This window comes from Engraulis encrasicolus, chromosome 8 (genome assembly GCF_034702125.1).
Source record: "Engraulis encrasicolus isolate BLACKSEA-1 chromosome 8, IST_EnEncr_1.0, whole genome shotgun sequence".
NCBI lineage: Eukaryota > Metazoa > Chordata > Actinopteri > Clupeiformes > Engraulidae > Engraulis > Engraulis encrasicolus.
The window spans coordinates 21,852,957-21,868,585 of NC_085864.1; the positions used below are offsets into that span (position 1 = coordinate 21,852,957).

At 42.0% G+C, this 15,629-nt stretch overlaps 2 protein-coding genes across 3 annotated transcripts in view; one reads left to right on the forward strand and one right to left on the reverse strand.

The window, feature by feature from the left end:
* Positions 1–5,668, reverse strand: part of gdpd5b (glycerophosphodiester phosphodiesterase domain containing 5b) — a 64,371-nt gene extending 58,703 nt beyond the window's left edge. For both annotated transcript variants that reach the window (XR_010035813.1, XM_063205166.1), the window contains exon 1: positions 5,401–5,668. The gene's annotated coding sequence lies outside the window, so the exon portion shown is untranslated. The remainder of the gene's footprint in view (positions 1–5,400) is intronic.
* Positions 5,669–8,992: 3,324 nt separating this feature from the next.
* Positions 8,993–15,420, forward strand: LOC134454843 (uncharacterized). The gene is made up of 9 exons (XM_063206002.1): positions 8,993–8,996; positions 9,187–9,338; positions 9,457–9,593; positions 9,701–9,794; positions 9,890–9,998; positions 10,509–10,732; positions 11,214–11,385; positions 11,481–11,608; positions 12,615–15,420. Exons 1-9 carry the CDS (start codon positions 8,993–8,995, stop codon positions 12,930–12,932), a joined length of 1,338 nt encoding a protein of 445 aa, XP_063062072.1. The 3' UTR covers positions 12,933–15,420.
* The last annotated feature ends 209 nt before the right edge of the window (positions 15,421–15,629 follow it).

Here is a 15,629-nt window from a genome sequence, read left to right on the forward strand (position 1 = left end):
GCTGGAAATAATCAGCCTCATCTGGCAACCCTGAAGATGACAGAATGTACTGTATTCACAGGCTTCACAGGGTTAGTCCCCTTCCCGAATGAATGGCACATTTCAAATCTCACTCCATTTTGTCATTGGGAAGACAGATTTATGTGGCTCTAGAAGCAGGACACCTCCAGGTCCTCTTACTGATCAATGCTTTCAAAATGATGAAGGATGATGAAGGACTGGTAGGGCACTCGTCTACCATGCAGCTGACCCGGGTTCGATTCCCGGCAAGGGTCCTTTGCCGACCCCTCCCCATCTCTCTCCCCATTCGCTTCCTGTCCACCTCTCACACAATAAAAAGTCGAAAAAGGCCCCTCACAAAATGATGTCTCACATAATGATGCACTGCATTCAACAGATAACAAAATGTAATGCTTAATGCTCAGTATTGTTTGTAATCGCACGCACGCACACACATACGCACACACGCCTACCTTAAGAGGGTGCGTGTATGGATGCCCTCTGCACTATTTTTTGTCACTGGAGGGGGCAACTGGGTCTTACGCAGACCTGCAGGACATCCAATCAAGCTAAGGGAAGGATAAAACTGGAAGTCCCTTCAGTAGGACGCCTTCTCTGATGTGTGTGGTGATAATTAAAATCAGTAGGACCACTCCATCTCAGTGAGCTGCAGTGTGAGTGTGAGAGCCACTGCTGTGCCATCTATGTATAACGCATGCCAACTAGCCAACTGGGGAGCCTGACTGGATGACGCTCAAAGCAACTAGCAGAGTTTGGCAGTGGAACATTCGAAAGCCTCCTGAAGCCTCATACAGAGGCCATAGAGAGAGACTGAGCTATGCACAACTCACGGGGAGCCTGTCTGCCTGCCTGCCTGCCTGCCTGCCTGCCTGCCTGCCTGCCTGCCTGCCTGCCTGCCTGCCTGCCTGCCTGCCTGCCTGCCTGCCTGCCACAGTATGAGACATCATATTTGTTTCAGCCATTCACATATCACCTGCTTGTAATGAATTCAACTCTTCAGCAAGGTAGGGTAGGGGAATTGATTCATTTAAATTGATCAGTATAATCTGTGAAGGCCAGACATACAGTGCCCTCCATAATTATTGGCACCCCTGGTTAAGATGTGTTTTTTAGCTTCCAATTATTTATTTATTTTTCTAAATAATATGGGACCTTAATGGAAAAAAAGAGAAAAATCCAACCTTCAATACAAGTGCATTTATTCAGTGGGGAAAAAATCCCACATAAAGAAATAATTATTTGACATCAAATAATGTGTGTCACAATTATTAGCACCCCTGGTGTTAATATTTTGTACAACCCCCTTTTGCCAACAAAACAGCACCTAATCTTCTCCTATAATGTTTCACAAGATGGGAAAAGACAGAAAGAGGGATCTTCAGCCATTCCTCTTTGCAGAATCTCTCTAAATCATCCAAAGACCTGGGTCCTCTCCTCTGTACTCTCCTCTTCAGCTCACCCCACAGGTTCTCAATGGGGTTGAGGTCTGGGGACTGAGATGGCCATGGGAGGAGCTTGATTTTGTGTCTGGTGAACCATTTCTGTGTAGATTTGGCCATATGTTTAGGGTCATTGTCTTGCTGAAAGACCCAGTGACAACCCATCTTCAGCTTTCGGGCAGAGGGCAACAGATTTTGATTTAAAATGTCCTGGTATTTCAAAGCATTCATGATGCCATGCACCCTAACAAGGTTCCCAGGGCCTTTGGAAGCGAAACAGCCCCACAGCATCACTGACCCACCCCCATACTTCACAGTGGGTATGAGGTGCTTTTCAGCATGCGCATCTTTCGTGGCACGCCAGACCCACTTAGAGTGTTTGTTGCCAAAATGCTCAATCTTGGTCTCATCTGACCAAAGCACACGGTCCCAGTTGAAGCCCCAATACCGCTTGGCGAACTCCAGACGTTTGCGTTTATGATTGTGAGTGAGGAAAGGTTTTCTCCGTGCATGCCTCCCAAACAGCTTGTTGGCGTGTAGACAGCGCCTGATGGTTGATTTGGAGACTTTGTGACCCCAGGATGCTACCATTTGTTGTAATTCTGTAACAGTGAGCTTTGGAGATCTTTTGATTTCTCTTACCATCCTTCTCACTGTGCGTGGTGGCAAAATAAACTTGGGTCCTCGTCCAGGCTTGTTTACCACTGTTCCAGTTGTTTTGAACTTCTTAATTATTCCTCTCACAGTGGATATGGGCAGCTGCAGTTAAGTGGCAATGTTCTTGTAGCCTCTGCCTGACCTGTGAAGGTCGACGCACATCTGCCTCACTTGTATGCTGTGTTCCTTTGTCTTTCCCATGTTTAAGAGTGGATAAGAGAAATGGCCTCTGTGTCACGTCATATTTATACCCCAGGGAAACAGGAAGTGATGAATTACTAATTAAATGTTCCTACATACTCTGGTAAACTTTGTAAACTACTGTAGAAATGACAGAAATGCTTCAATTATATTTATTTCCTGGGAATTGTTAAGGGTGCCAATAATTGTGGAACAGGTGATTTAATGAAAAATAATTATTTTTTAGTCAGGGATTTTTTTATTTTCTTACAATTAATTTGAGTTGAAGGCTACATTTTCCTACAATTTTCAGTGTGACAGTATTCTTCTGCAATAAACACTGAATTTATTTTAAGGCTTTTAACACATCTCAACCAGGGGTGCCAATAATTATGGAGGGCACTGTAGAAACTTGCAGTAGGTTACTGGACTATACCGTAGCTGCCAGGGAAGGGAATCAATCATGAAACACAGATAGATATACACACACACACACACTCACTCACTCACTCACTGGCCCTGGCAATGCACCAGCGGCAAAAACACATTTTTGGAATATTTCAAGAATGCCGTCTCTAGGACATCTCGTGCCCGTCTTTCAAGATTCCCAAATCGATGATGTCACCGTGCCTCCTCCATAGAGCTGAAACATAGGCCATCATCTGCCACCTCTACTGGACTAGAATGTGCACACAGACACACAAACACACACACGCGCACACACACGCACACAGACACACAGACACACAGACACGCACACGCACACGCACACAGACACACGCACAAAGACACACGCACACACACGCGCACATGCACAAACGCGAGCGCACACACACACACCTCATAGAGTGCAAATTCCTTTAATCATATATTAGTTTCAGTCCCCTTACAACTATAGTGTATGAGCTGGTTCAGCTTGGCCAATGCATTCAGTTCTGTTGGCCCTACCGTTGTTGATATGGTAGGGCACTCGTCTACTAGGCGGCCGACCCGGGTTCGATTCCCTATCCAGGTCCTTTGCTGACCCTTCCCCGTCTCTCTCTCCCAACTCACTTCCTGTCTCTACTTCACAGTCCTGTCTAAGAAAAAAAACAATAAAGGCTTGTAAAGCCCCAAAAAATACTTGAGAAAAAAAATAAATGTCTGCATTCAGCACAGTTGCTGACCACAGGTCTAGTCTACTGTATCTCCTGAAGGCATCACTCAACTCAAATGGCAAACACCTGCCAGTCTACAACACTTCTGCTTGTGCTTGTAGTAAAGAATAGCCTCAGGCAGGCTAATAGATCACAGTACAGTCAATTCAACCAGGCCTACTTCTTAATGTTTCAGGATATCTGCTTTAGGTGATTCTCCAGTAGCCTTAAACAATACTGGAACTGCCTTCAGGTTGCAGGTTTTAAATCTACCATTCGGATTAAAACAAATTAACACTCACAATTAAAAGGTGATAAACTATGAAAGAAAAATGACAGCACACAATCCTTTTTTCCTTTTTAATAGCCAAGCTGTCTGTATATGACCTTGCTCAGCTGAGCCCCGAGGAAGGTCATAGAGCTGGGCAAGGTCATATACCGAAAGCTTGGCCACTACAAAGGGGGGGGGGAAGAAGGATTTAAGTGTGCAGACATTCTTCTTTCATAAATCTACCATTTGGCCCATGGGTGTTCATGCAAAGCTGTTCAACACCTGCAGAAAGCTTATCTCCTACCAGTTTGTCAATATCTTCCATCTTCTTTTCATCGTGTTTGTCTTTTGGTGTCTTACAGTAAGGAGGCTGCACAGGGAAAATGCTCTTGCTCATGTTGACTATAAATGGGGTATGCCGTTTTCTTACTAATGCAATACAATTGTTCAGCTCACCATTCATAATTTTGTGTTTTCATTTAACCCATTCATGCCCAAAACACCTAGCAGGCAAAAGATGCCTACTACAAGTAATTCAATCTGTTTGCCCATCACAGAAAGAGTCAAAATCAGCAACTATTTATTAAAGACCCTGGATGGATGGATGGATGGATGGATGAATGGATGGATGGATGGATAAATCAGTGGTTCTCAACCTTTTTTGAACAAGTTCCCCCTTGACCTCATCATAAGCCGCCTAACGTCCCTGTTGACTTCATCAAAAGTCTGCCAACACCCCCCTTCGTATTAATAAAATAAAAAAGACTATTGTCACTCAATGTCAAACGTCTCGCCCCTTTCACCTCCTCAATGCCCCCCACCCCGGGGATGGCTGTAGAGCCCCCTTGAGAAACACTGAGACAGACAGATAGACAGACAGATATTATCTGGACTGGGCAGATCATCTGAGATCAGATCTGCATCTGGATCCAATGTAGAGGGTCACTAAGGCAACGAGGTAGTATATCACTCATGCCATGCCCCCTATGACATATCGATCGTGTGTAGGGTTTTGGGTTCCATCATGTGGAAACTGCTAAAATGGTCTAGATATTATATTTCTAAAAACTCAACTGAAGAACATCTGATTTCTACATTCAGTGTATGTCTTAAATATGAACACGTCAAAATTCATTGTGTACCTCTTTGTTAATACCTACTTTTGAAATACAGATTTGGAGAGACGCGGTTCGCGTCAAATTTCCAGATTATCTGCCACATTTTGGACATGAAATTGCGTGTTACATTGCTCCACTCCTTCCCAAGGATTACTCGAGCAGAGCTATAAAGATAGCAGCAGACTCGATACAGTAGGCAGGTGGTGGGTGTGTTCAATAGATATCCATCCATGGCTGTGCGTATTGGACGGTACGGTGCGTAAAACTAATAATTCACGTAGCCTATTAAGGTGAACGTAAAGGCCAGTTGAAATTGAATAGGCTGCTTGACTTCATCCAGAACAAAACATTTAGACACTGCACTTCTTTTCGATCACCAACCCAATACAACCAGCCAGCCTGCCTCACATCACCGGACACCGTGGGTTGACCAAAGGAGGGGCACATGCCCGGTTTGCCATCACATGACAAGGCAAAAGTGTCCTTTGAAAAAACAAATACAACAGACCACCATGAAAGTAACCTTTCGGCGTGACTGGCAACAAGCCGGATAGGCACATTCATCTGAAAGTACTTACCTATTTCAGAAAAGGAGCTTTTGTTCCGCAGGCAGGTGAACTTGCTGAGGTGTTCTTTACTCCGCTCCAATCGACTCACCTCGCGAACTGTCTTAATAGTATCAGCCGGAGAAAATGTGTAGAAGTAGTTTACAAAGTCTGCGAAAAGGCCGCGCGGCCGTATTGGTATTATCTGTCTGCTCTAGTTCCTCTCTAAACGACTATATGAGATAAATAGTCGCTGTTCATGAACGCATTCCTACTTACACACTAGCGGCTGCAATCCTGTAGGAACATCGAGGAGAGACATCTCACTTGACGTTCAGTATGTAGGGCGGAGTTTAGTCCTGGCACACCAACCAATGACAGGATAGAGGAAGCGAACGTTTCTTGCACGCGCGTGCTGCTTTTGTTCTTGCAGTTGATGTTTGTGGTCAGTTACTATAATAATATACACTATAATATGACAAATTCGACGCGAAAACGTCTGTGTGCTATTTAAAGCACATACATTTCCAACACCTGTAGTCTGTTTTAGCAGCACAATATTCCTTGAGTTATATTGCCACTTTAGCCCTCGTGAGGGTGTACAGGTCATGTTGACCCATTTTCAGTTTTTTGCTCAGGTCATTTTGACCCATTTGCAGTTTTTTTTTTGCGCGAGAACAATATCATATAACCCATTATTATTTCACACTGACATTCACTGGCTTTGGCTCATTCATGGAACATAAATCTGATAAGAAAAACCCTGCAAGTAATTCCCTGGGGGGCTTTTCAGTCTGCTTGAGCAAAGATAGGTGAAGGTGAAAACCCAACTGGGAAACACCAACTTCGATTGTTATTGTGACAGAGCACTGCACACAACAAAACTGCATTTATGCCCCACCCATGCAAGGGGGCAGCCCCTCATGCCGGCTGAAGGGAGCAGTGCAGCATCACGGTACCATGCTCAGGGTACCACAGTCATGGCACAGAATGGGGGAGAGCACTGGTTAATCACTCCCCCCACCAACCTGGCAGGTTGGGGGACGGACCGGCAACCTTTGGGATAGAAGTCTGACGCCCCAACCACTTACCCTTGTGACAGAACGGGGAAAAAAGATCACTCTCCATCTCCATCACCAGAGAACTACAAACATATACATTTTGTTGTCAAGAGGTGTACACAGTAAAAACTGGAGTGTCAATATTGCAGTGTAAAGACATTTTCCTCTGAATAGAGTAGTTATAACAATAGGCAGAGTAAACTCGTCCAAATGACAGTGTCAAAAGTGAGAGTAAAAAAGTGAGTGTCAACATTGCAGTGTAAATCTATTTTTCTCTTGATAGAGTAGTTATAACAATAGGCAGAGTAAACTCCAAGGCAAAATCTACTCTGCAGGGTGATGATTCCCCGCGAAAATTCTAGAACCACAGGAGCTGGAGCTGGCATGGCATGTTGGAAGTCGTTTCTCTCCCTGCGTGGTAAGTGGGTTTGAATATTTATCAAGTTTTTGCCGTCTGTTAGTGTTTTCACTTACGACCAACATTTCCCAATACATTGATGCTGATGATAGACGATTGTAGGTGTATTAGGTTACATTTGGCATGCATATATGTAGGCTAGCAAATTATTTCTCACAGATGCATTCGACTGCAATACTACGTCAAGATTTTTGAAGTAGGCTAATGAATAGTTGATTTGAAATTAAAACAAAAGTCACTACATTTGCTTGTTGACGCCGTGTGGTGTGGTGAGAATTTAAATTGTCTCTTGTTTGCTTTGCTGACGTTGGGTTACCGTACCGAAATGTAGAGCTAATCTAGCTAGCTTGACAACGTGGTGTCCCCCCAACGTTACATTGAAATGGCTAGCATTGCAACGGTTCATAAGTTCACTTGACAACTTGCCCAATGCTTTGCAAGGTAATGTTCTCGTCCTTAATTTGTGCCTCTGAACCCAGAAATGGTCGAGTGATCAACACAATGACGAAGAAAGCCATTAAGAACCTGCTAGTGTTGTGAATCGTTTACAGTTAAGTTGTGCTCTGTTTTATGGTAGGCCTAATGGTAATGGTAAAGTATGGTATGGTGAACATTAGCACGCTAAACGTGCATTGCTCGCTCGTAGTTGATGCCACGAATGTTCTGGCATGCGTGGACACACGTGGAGGAGTATATATAAGTGATTATTGATTCACCAGGTAACATCTAGAACTAGTCCCTGCAAGGCTTGCCAAGTCTTCGATGCCGGTAATCATACACATGCGTTAAATATGGGTTTAGTGTCAACATTTTACTGTGGTGTTTTTGACTCGAGTTGTAGTTGAGAACTATCTTGTTCTAGCGTTTCGCTTAGCCGGTGCAGCTGTCGTCAGTGCAACTCAACAGAGGAAGAACTGTGAGTGGAAGAAGAAAGGATATATTGTTGTCAACGCTTTTCAGTTGCTTTGAATGTTGTAGTAGTTGAGGGCCATGTGCTGACTAGCCTTTAGTTTTGCAAGGTTGGTCAATGCAATCCAATTAATGGACGAAGAAGGGGATATGAGTGTGGAAAGGGTGTCATGTTTGTGCACACGCGCGGGCAGTGTGTGTGTGTATGTGTGTGTGTGAGAGAGAGAGCGAGAGAGAGCCTGCGTTATTGGATGCTGCAATTTGGGAGCAATTTGCCTGTCTTCCTTGCCTGATTTTCATAGACTTCAGATCACTACCGCGATTCTGTGTGTAGCTGAGCCGTAGGCGTTGCGTCGCCAGTAGGGCGGAGCCCTGCTACTGTCTCCCCATGTTTTGCTGAATAATGATATGCAATCATCTATTACAACAGAGATTTTATGGGGATGTAGGCCTATTAAGTTGATCTAATTCAGTTGGCTTTAAGAGGTTTCAGAAGGACATGACATTTTTTGTACTGTTCTGATCAGTGCCTCCCATACAAGTATCCTACTAACCAGCATGCTCGTTAGTGTTCCTGATCCAAATGTGTGTGTGTGTGTGTGTGTGTGTGTGTGTGTGTGTGTGTGTGTGTGTGTGTGTGTGTGTGTGTGTGTGTGTGTGTGTGTGTGTGTGAATACGTTGATGGGTATTAACAGTTATTCAACCTTTCTGAAATTTAACAGAAAATGCTGCTGCGTGTCTCATTTGGTGGAGTGCAGAAGTACATCAAGATGCCCGAACTGACGTTTGGTGATTTCTTGAGAGAAGGTTTGTCACTTAATTTGGATTGAAAGTAATGTAAAGTTAATGTAGCTTAAAGTGGTGTCATACTGCAATTATTTCTCATCAGAACATTTTGTGCATTGTTTATTTTTTGCTGCAGTGAGTCTGAAATTTAACATCTCCGAAGACAGACGGTTGGACCTCAAAGTTTATGACCAGTCTAACACCGAGGTAGACTCAGAGGTTTTTGAGGAGCTCATAAAAGAGTTCCATGGACCTTTCCTAGTTTCATTGGCCAATGAAGCACCTGGTAAGTGTTGCCTACTTGCATATGATTTACACACACATCATTTAGGTGGAAGTGTTGAACTATGTAAACCACTGCTTCTAACACCTTTTAGAACACCTTACCTAGATTGCTTTTGAACACTTTTTATGTACCTTATTATTTGCTAAGCTTACATCTTTTTTTACCATGTGTTGGACAATGCTGTCAGTGTTTCAACTGTACACTGTGCTACTAACTTAATTAGTTGTATGCTGCTGTACTCTGCACTAACCCCTTACTCTGTACTTACTTGAATTTCCTCCTTGTAGGTCATTTTGGTCAAAGGCGTCTGTTATATGTAATGTAATGTAATAATTGTGTTCATATTTTCCAATGTGCAGGTAACCCTCACTTCACATCATCTCCAGGTTCTACTGCATCAGACGAGACAGTGATCCTCAACTTCTCCCAGCTTGAGCCAGCCGAGGACCCTGTTGCAGCCCAAGGCAGTCAACCTAAAAGGCCTTGCCGGATCAACTATGAAGCAAGAGCTGTGAGTTTGTGGATGGGTGTGGGTGGATAGGGGGTTTCAATTGCATACAGTGCATCATGTTTGTTTCAGAATTACCAAGTGTTTTTCAAAGTACATTAATGCATATGTTATCCTTTAGCTGATTGAAAAAATCCTGACTACAAAGCCTGGAGGTGACCGTATCATGGAGGAGTATGCAAAAACAAAATCAATCACGGATTCAACCAGAAGACGGCTCATCAACATACTTACTGCAGAAATGACCGAAACACATGGGTAAGGATGGGTCATGTGTTATGAGACATTTATACATTATTGCAATTATTGTTGTTCGATCATGTTGTCCAATGTTATCTAATAATGTTGTTTATTGAATATACCAGGACCTCGCCACCCCGGAGTGTGAAAGTGATGTATGCACAGGGGATTATTGCTCTGTTTCCCTACCTTGAAGACCCATACTCACAGAATGGATTTGTAAGTAAAGGTTTTATGCTATATTTCTCCATCAAATGTTGGCCTTTATGAATGTATGTATACATCATAATGTGCATGCATTACGGTATATATAGGAACACTACTACGATCCGGAAAGCGGTTCAGGATATATTGCTTGGCGGTTGAAGACTATTCAACGAAAAGCTTCAGAGGAAAGAGGTCCAGCAGTTAGATCTCCTAGAGGTAATATTTTATCACGAGGGTGAATTATCAACCTGTCAAATGTGTTTAAAGGAACAGTCCACCCTTTTTTGCATTAGCAGTATTCCCAAACATTATTCTTGATTGTGTATATAATTTTCGTCTATGTGTTTGCATTGCCTAGTTTAACAGTACAGCCAGATTAAGTGCAGCAATGCAAGACTATGGGAGCAAACAAAATATCATCAAATGTTGATGAATATAATGAATGTAAAATTCACCAAAGTGCAAAATGGCTATTTAATCCTGTCATTTGATCACTTGTGGCTTGATGCCAATGCTCCCATTTACTTCCATTGATTATGTTAAGCTATGCTAAAAAGTCTGATCCAATAAATTTAACTGCTGAAAACATTGAGAAGAAAATGATGTGCACATTCATGAACAATGCTGGGAAATACTGGAAATATGTGCAAAACAAGAGTGGACTGTTGGAGGATATAACAGTGTGTAGTTGTAAACAGCAACAACAAAATTATTTTTGTTTTAAAGTTGGTGGGCCAGGCCATGGACGTACTACACCCCTTACTGATGAAGTCCTGACTGATGAGGAGGTGGAATCAGCTATCGCTGTGTTGAGACATTCTGCTGATGAGGAAACCATCCGTGAAAAAATGAAAACCACCTTCAGTTACCGCCAAGCAATGGTCAATGACCATGACAAATCGGCAGAGGTCTTCTCAGTTTTTCCACGATTCCTGGACACACCGGGGCTGGTAAGACATCCACATTCATTGAAGAGTGAGACTTACTGTAATATGTAGCAGGGCTTGACACTGGCTCCTGCAAACCGGCCAAATGATGGTAAAACTTGGCTGTGGCTAGCAATACTTTCAATGTCACAAGCCAATTTGGCTGGCAGCTTATTCCTTATTTGTTTGTATTTAAGTTCAAGAAGCTCAGTAACTCAGTTTCTATTTCCTTGTTATATTTCCATGTAGAAAATGTAGAAAGCTATACATTCATCTTGCATTAGCACCTCATCTTCTGAGGTTAGATGTACGCTATCATGATAAAGAAAAAAAAAAGATCAATTCTGTGGCTAGTGGAATACCTGAATGGCTAGTGACTCAGGAAAACCAGTAGCCACAGTGGCCGATGTGTGAAAAAGTTAATGTCAAGCCCTGACATGTAGCACAAGGTACCACCTGCAGTTATCTTCTTTGTTGTGTTCTTTTTTCTTTTTTCAAATTACAGGTAGAGCAGGATTTCAGACTGATGTTTTGCGAGCAGACTGCCAATAAGTTCCTGGAGAGATGGCCTACCACTTTCAAAGCAAGAGTCATCAAGGAAAGCCATGGACTGGTCCCCTCCACAGACCTTCTTGATTTGATGCACAATGCTGAGACATCCACTGAAGTTGAAAATGGTAAGTCTTTGAATGTAGAGATGCGTGTTGCTAAATATATTGAGGACGGTGGAAAATTGTAACTCAATGTTAACATGAATCTTGTTGGCCTTTAGGGTGGGACAGTGACATGTCTGCCATCATACTGCTGCTACATCTGCTACCGCCATCTGCACAGGGACGCAAGAGGCCAGGGAAGATATCAGCATCTAATGCCGTCGATCACCTCATCAAATTTCAAAAGGTACACTAGACTAATATTTGATTATTAATCAAACCATCGTCCATATCATCACCCCATCAACAACACTTCATACCTCATATATCACACCACCCTTGCCAACAACACCACATACCCTCAAACAACCCACCCCACCATTTATAGTTTGGGAGGCAGGATTGTGTGCGTGTGTGTGTGTGTGGTAGTCTAGTGCATGTAACACTGGATCATCTTTAGGGCCACTAGAATCCATATGGGCTACTTAAAGGCATTTTCACAGAACACTTTGAACCTTGTTAATTGGCGTGAGTTCTTTATTGTGTGGTTGCCTATGCTGCTGGACATCTCAATGTCAATAAAGTTACTCTATTATACCGTATATAGCCTGGCTATTGCAACTTCAAAGCAGGTTGCTGTGAAAAAGCAGTCATGGTTTCAGAGTTGTTTGTGGATGGGCTTAATTTCTGTATGTTGAATACCTTTTTTTTGGCTATGTTATTGTCAAAGCACTCTTTCGTCTATCATTGTTACGGAAGCCAGTGACTGAACTTGTGTGCTTTTAAACCTGATCCATCATTACTCTATTTTCATTTGTGCAAAATTGGATAGATATTTTTTAGTCGGAGAGACATTTCACATCTTCAAACAGTACTCCTCTACCCTTACACTTTCTAACATCATTTTACACCCAGTCACTCTTACGGTACAGCCTCAGGCCAACACCACTCCACATCGTACTCTCAAATGCAAGTCCACCGCTAGTAATTCTATGCATGTGACATCATTCTTAACCCCTTAGCGCAGAGCCTATGTTATAACCTTACTGTCACCAAAATTGTAATTAACCTGATTCTTAAGGCTCTCTGTTCTTTCATAGCGATGTTGTTATGATGTAGTTGAATATATTTAGCAAGTAGGGAATAGGCCCACCGACGACCTCATCCGTGGTAAAAGGCTACTTGTTTTAAGTTGAGAGTGATATCATGTTATTGTTCTAATAAATGGTGTTATTGAATGTGCTTTGTCGTAGACGGGAACAAGCCTGCAGCAGCATCTAGACAACATCACTCAAAGCCGCCAGCCCTACCTCCTTGCACAGGGACCCACAAAAAGCAGCATTCACTCCTTCTTCATTGCCATCGACAAGCACGCACTTCCATGCCAAGCCACCACCTCAGTCGGAGCCCTGGATGAACTCTTCAAGGCCCACTTTGTCTTTGGTACATCTTACAGTCCTGCCTTGAACAACTTTTTCACTTTTCTCCAAACTGCCATTTACAACATTGATGTAGGGAAAACTAAGGAAACGCCAAGAATTGCAGAATTGCGAGCTAGAATGGTGCGTTAGACTTAATTTTAAAAACAATGAGGTGCTTTCTTTGCAGTAATGATCTTGGTGGATCAAACAATCTTGTAAAGCATCTCAAAGTAATACATGGACTCTGTACGGGAAGGACTCTTTATCTTCAATGTGGCCAAGTGGGATGCTCACGTTTTTTCAATAGTTTTTCTGGTTTTAGGAAGCACTTGAACAAGTGTCATGTGAATAGTGCGTCTGCTGTTATTGCTAATGCTGAACCACCACAGTGTCAAAGTGTTCGGGATGGTGGTAATGCAAATCCAGCAGAAGAGCCATATGGGGCAGAGGTTGAGTCAGAGCCAGCCTTATCGTCACAGCACCTTGTAAATAGTTGTGCCTCTGTCATTTCAGATCTAAAGGCAGCAGGTGTTGCCCAGTCTGTTGTTAATTCTGTTGTGACTTCTTTGGAGGATATTGTTCAGGACATACATGAGCATGCAAAAGAGTCAGTCATCCAGTGTGTATTTCGCGATCAAAGAGAAACTGAAACATGCAAAAATGTTGAGGAATGTCTTAACCAATTAGAGAATCCGTTTACAGCTCTTAATTCAGTGTACAAACACTCAAAATTTATGTCGAGCAAGTGGGAAACTGTGGAACCAGTAGAGCTTGTAATTGGCTCAAGATTTGACTCGAGGCTCAACAAAAAGACAGGAACATATGACCAAGTAGTAGTTAAAGACACATTTATGTATGTTCCAATTTTATTGACATTAAAGTCAATATTCAATAGTGAACACGCCAGAGAAATGCTCAGAAGCCCACATATTAGTGATTCAAAACTAAGAGATATTTGTGATGGCTCTTTCTTCAAAACTCATCCTCTATTTTCATCAGACAGACACACGATACAGATACAAATGTTCTACGATGACCTGGAGACGGGGAATGCTTTGGGAAGCAAGAAGGGGATTCATAAATTGGGTGCCATCTATTTTACTTTGAGGAATTTCCAACCAAAGTGGAATTCCATTTTGGCCAATATACATCTTTGCGCCTTGTTTCATGCTACAGATGTGAAGCGTTACAGTTATAGTGCAGTTTTAGATCCTATTGTTCGTGATCTCAAAAAGTTGGAGAATGATGGCATTGATATTCCATTGTATGGTGGCTGTGTTCGTGGCAGTGTTATACAGGTCACTGGAGATAATTTAGGCCTACATAGTTTGTTTGGTCTGGTTGAGAGTTTCAGTGCAAGGTATTGCTGTAGATTTTGTTTAGCTGAAAAAGAGGACTTCCAAACTGAATTCTCCGAAGAGTCTCCAAAAATTGTGTTGCGCACCAAAGACACCCACACTGCTCACTGCCAAGAAATGGCAAATAAGCCCTCTCTTCCTTATGTATTTGGTGTGAAGAGATCATGCTCACTGAATTCACTTACATATTTTCACACAACTGAGAACTATTCAGTTGATATTATGCATGATCTATTAGAGGGTGTCGTACAATTTGAATTAAAGCAGCTGTTTTTGTATTTGGAAGAACACATTACACCAACAGAACTGAATTCAAGAATATTAAGTTTTGATTACGGTTTCACAGAGAGATGTAATAGGCCAGTGGCTGTGAATTTAAGTGCAGAGTCTAATGATTTGGGATTAAATGCAATTCAGTCATGGTGCTTGCTGAGGAATGTTCCCCTTATATTTGGAGATTTGGTAGCCTCTACAAACCCACACTGGATCCTGCTCATTTTGTTATTACAGATAGTAAACATTGTATTCTCTCCCGTGTTATCTCAAGGCCTGTGTGTGTATTTGAAACATTTGATTGTTCAACATCACAAACTGTTTAAGGAGGTATATCCTCAGAAAAAACTTTTACCCAAGCACCATTTCCTTATACATTATCCTCGCTGCATTCAAAAAATAGGACCTGTACTTCATAGCTGGTGCATGCGATATGAAGGTAAACACAATTTCTTCAAGAAACAGCTGAAGTCCTTTAAAAATGTCACCAAAACGTTGGCCAAAAAGCACCAAAATCATATTGCACACAAGTGGCAATCCTCAACAACCTTTATTCGCTTGGACATTGGTCCAGGAAAAAGTGTGCCTTTAAATATGATCAATGGTGGTTCAGTGATTGCTATGGAGATGAAAATGTCCAATTGTGAAAAGGTAATTAAAGTAACGTGGGCTAAGCACAATGGGTATGTATACCGCCAACATCAAGTCATTTGTGGTGAAGTTCTCAATGAAATGCCTCTGTTTTACCAGATTGACTCAGTTGTGATCATACAGGACAAAGCGGTGCTGCTCACCATACCTTTATTTACAGTAGCTTTTCAAGAACATTTCTTTGCTTATGAAGTGATTCGGACAAAGAAAGATTTTGTTGCCTTTCATGTTGATTATCTTCCACATCTAAGACCTTTTGATGTACAAATGTCATATGGAGAGAAAGACACCGCTTTGTACATTGTCCCATATTGTCATCTCTGAGGAGTTATTAGGAAATAAATGGTGCTACAGTACTTTGATTGTGTGTTTCTTATTTTATAGCAGTTAAAAACATTTGTATTTCAATACTATAAAATGAAATAAATATACACTATATAGTGTATTTTAAGAATGGAAACTACTCTATGTAGTGAAATATTTTTTATATAAAATGAAATAAATATACACTATATGGTGTAATTTAAGAATGGAAACTACTCTACTTAGTGAAATAATTTGTATA

Bases quoted from the DNA above. Each gene is read 5' to 3' on its own strand.
- LOC134454843 (XM_063206002.1), top strand. The intron at 9,339-9,456 runs GTGAGTTTGTGG...GTTATCCTTTAG, and splicing joins TCAACTATGAAGCAAGAGCT to CTGATTGAAAAAATCCTGAC. The intron at 11,609-12,614 runs GTACACTAGACT...GCTTTGTCGTAG, and splicing joins ACCTCATCAAATTTCAAAAG to ACGGGAACAAGCCTGCAGCA.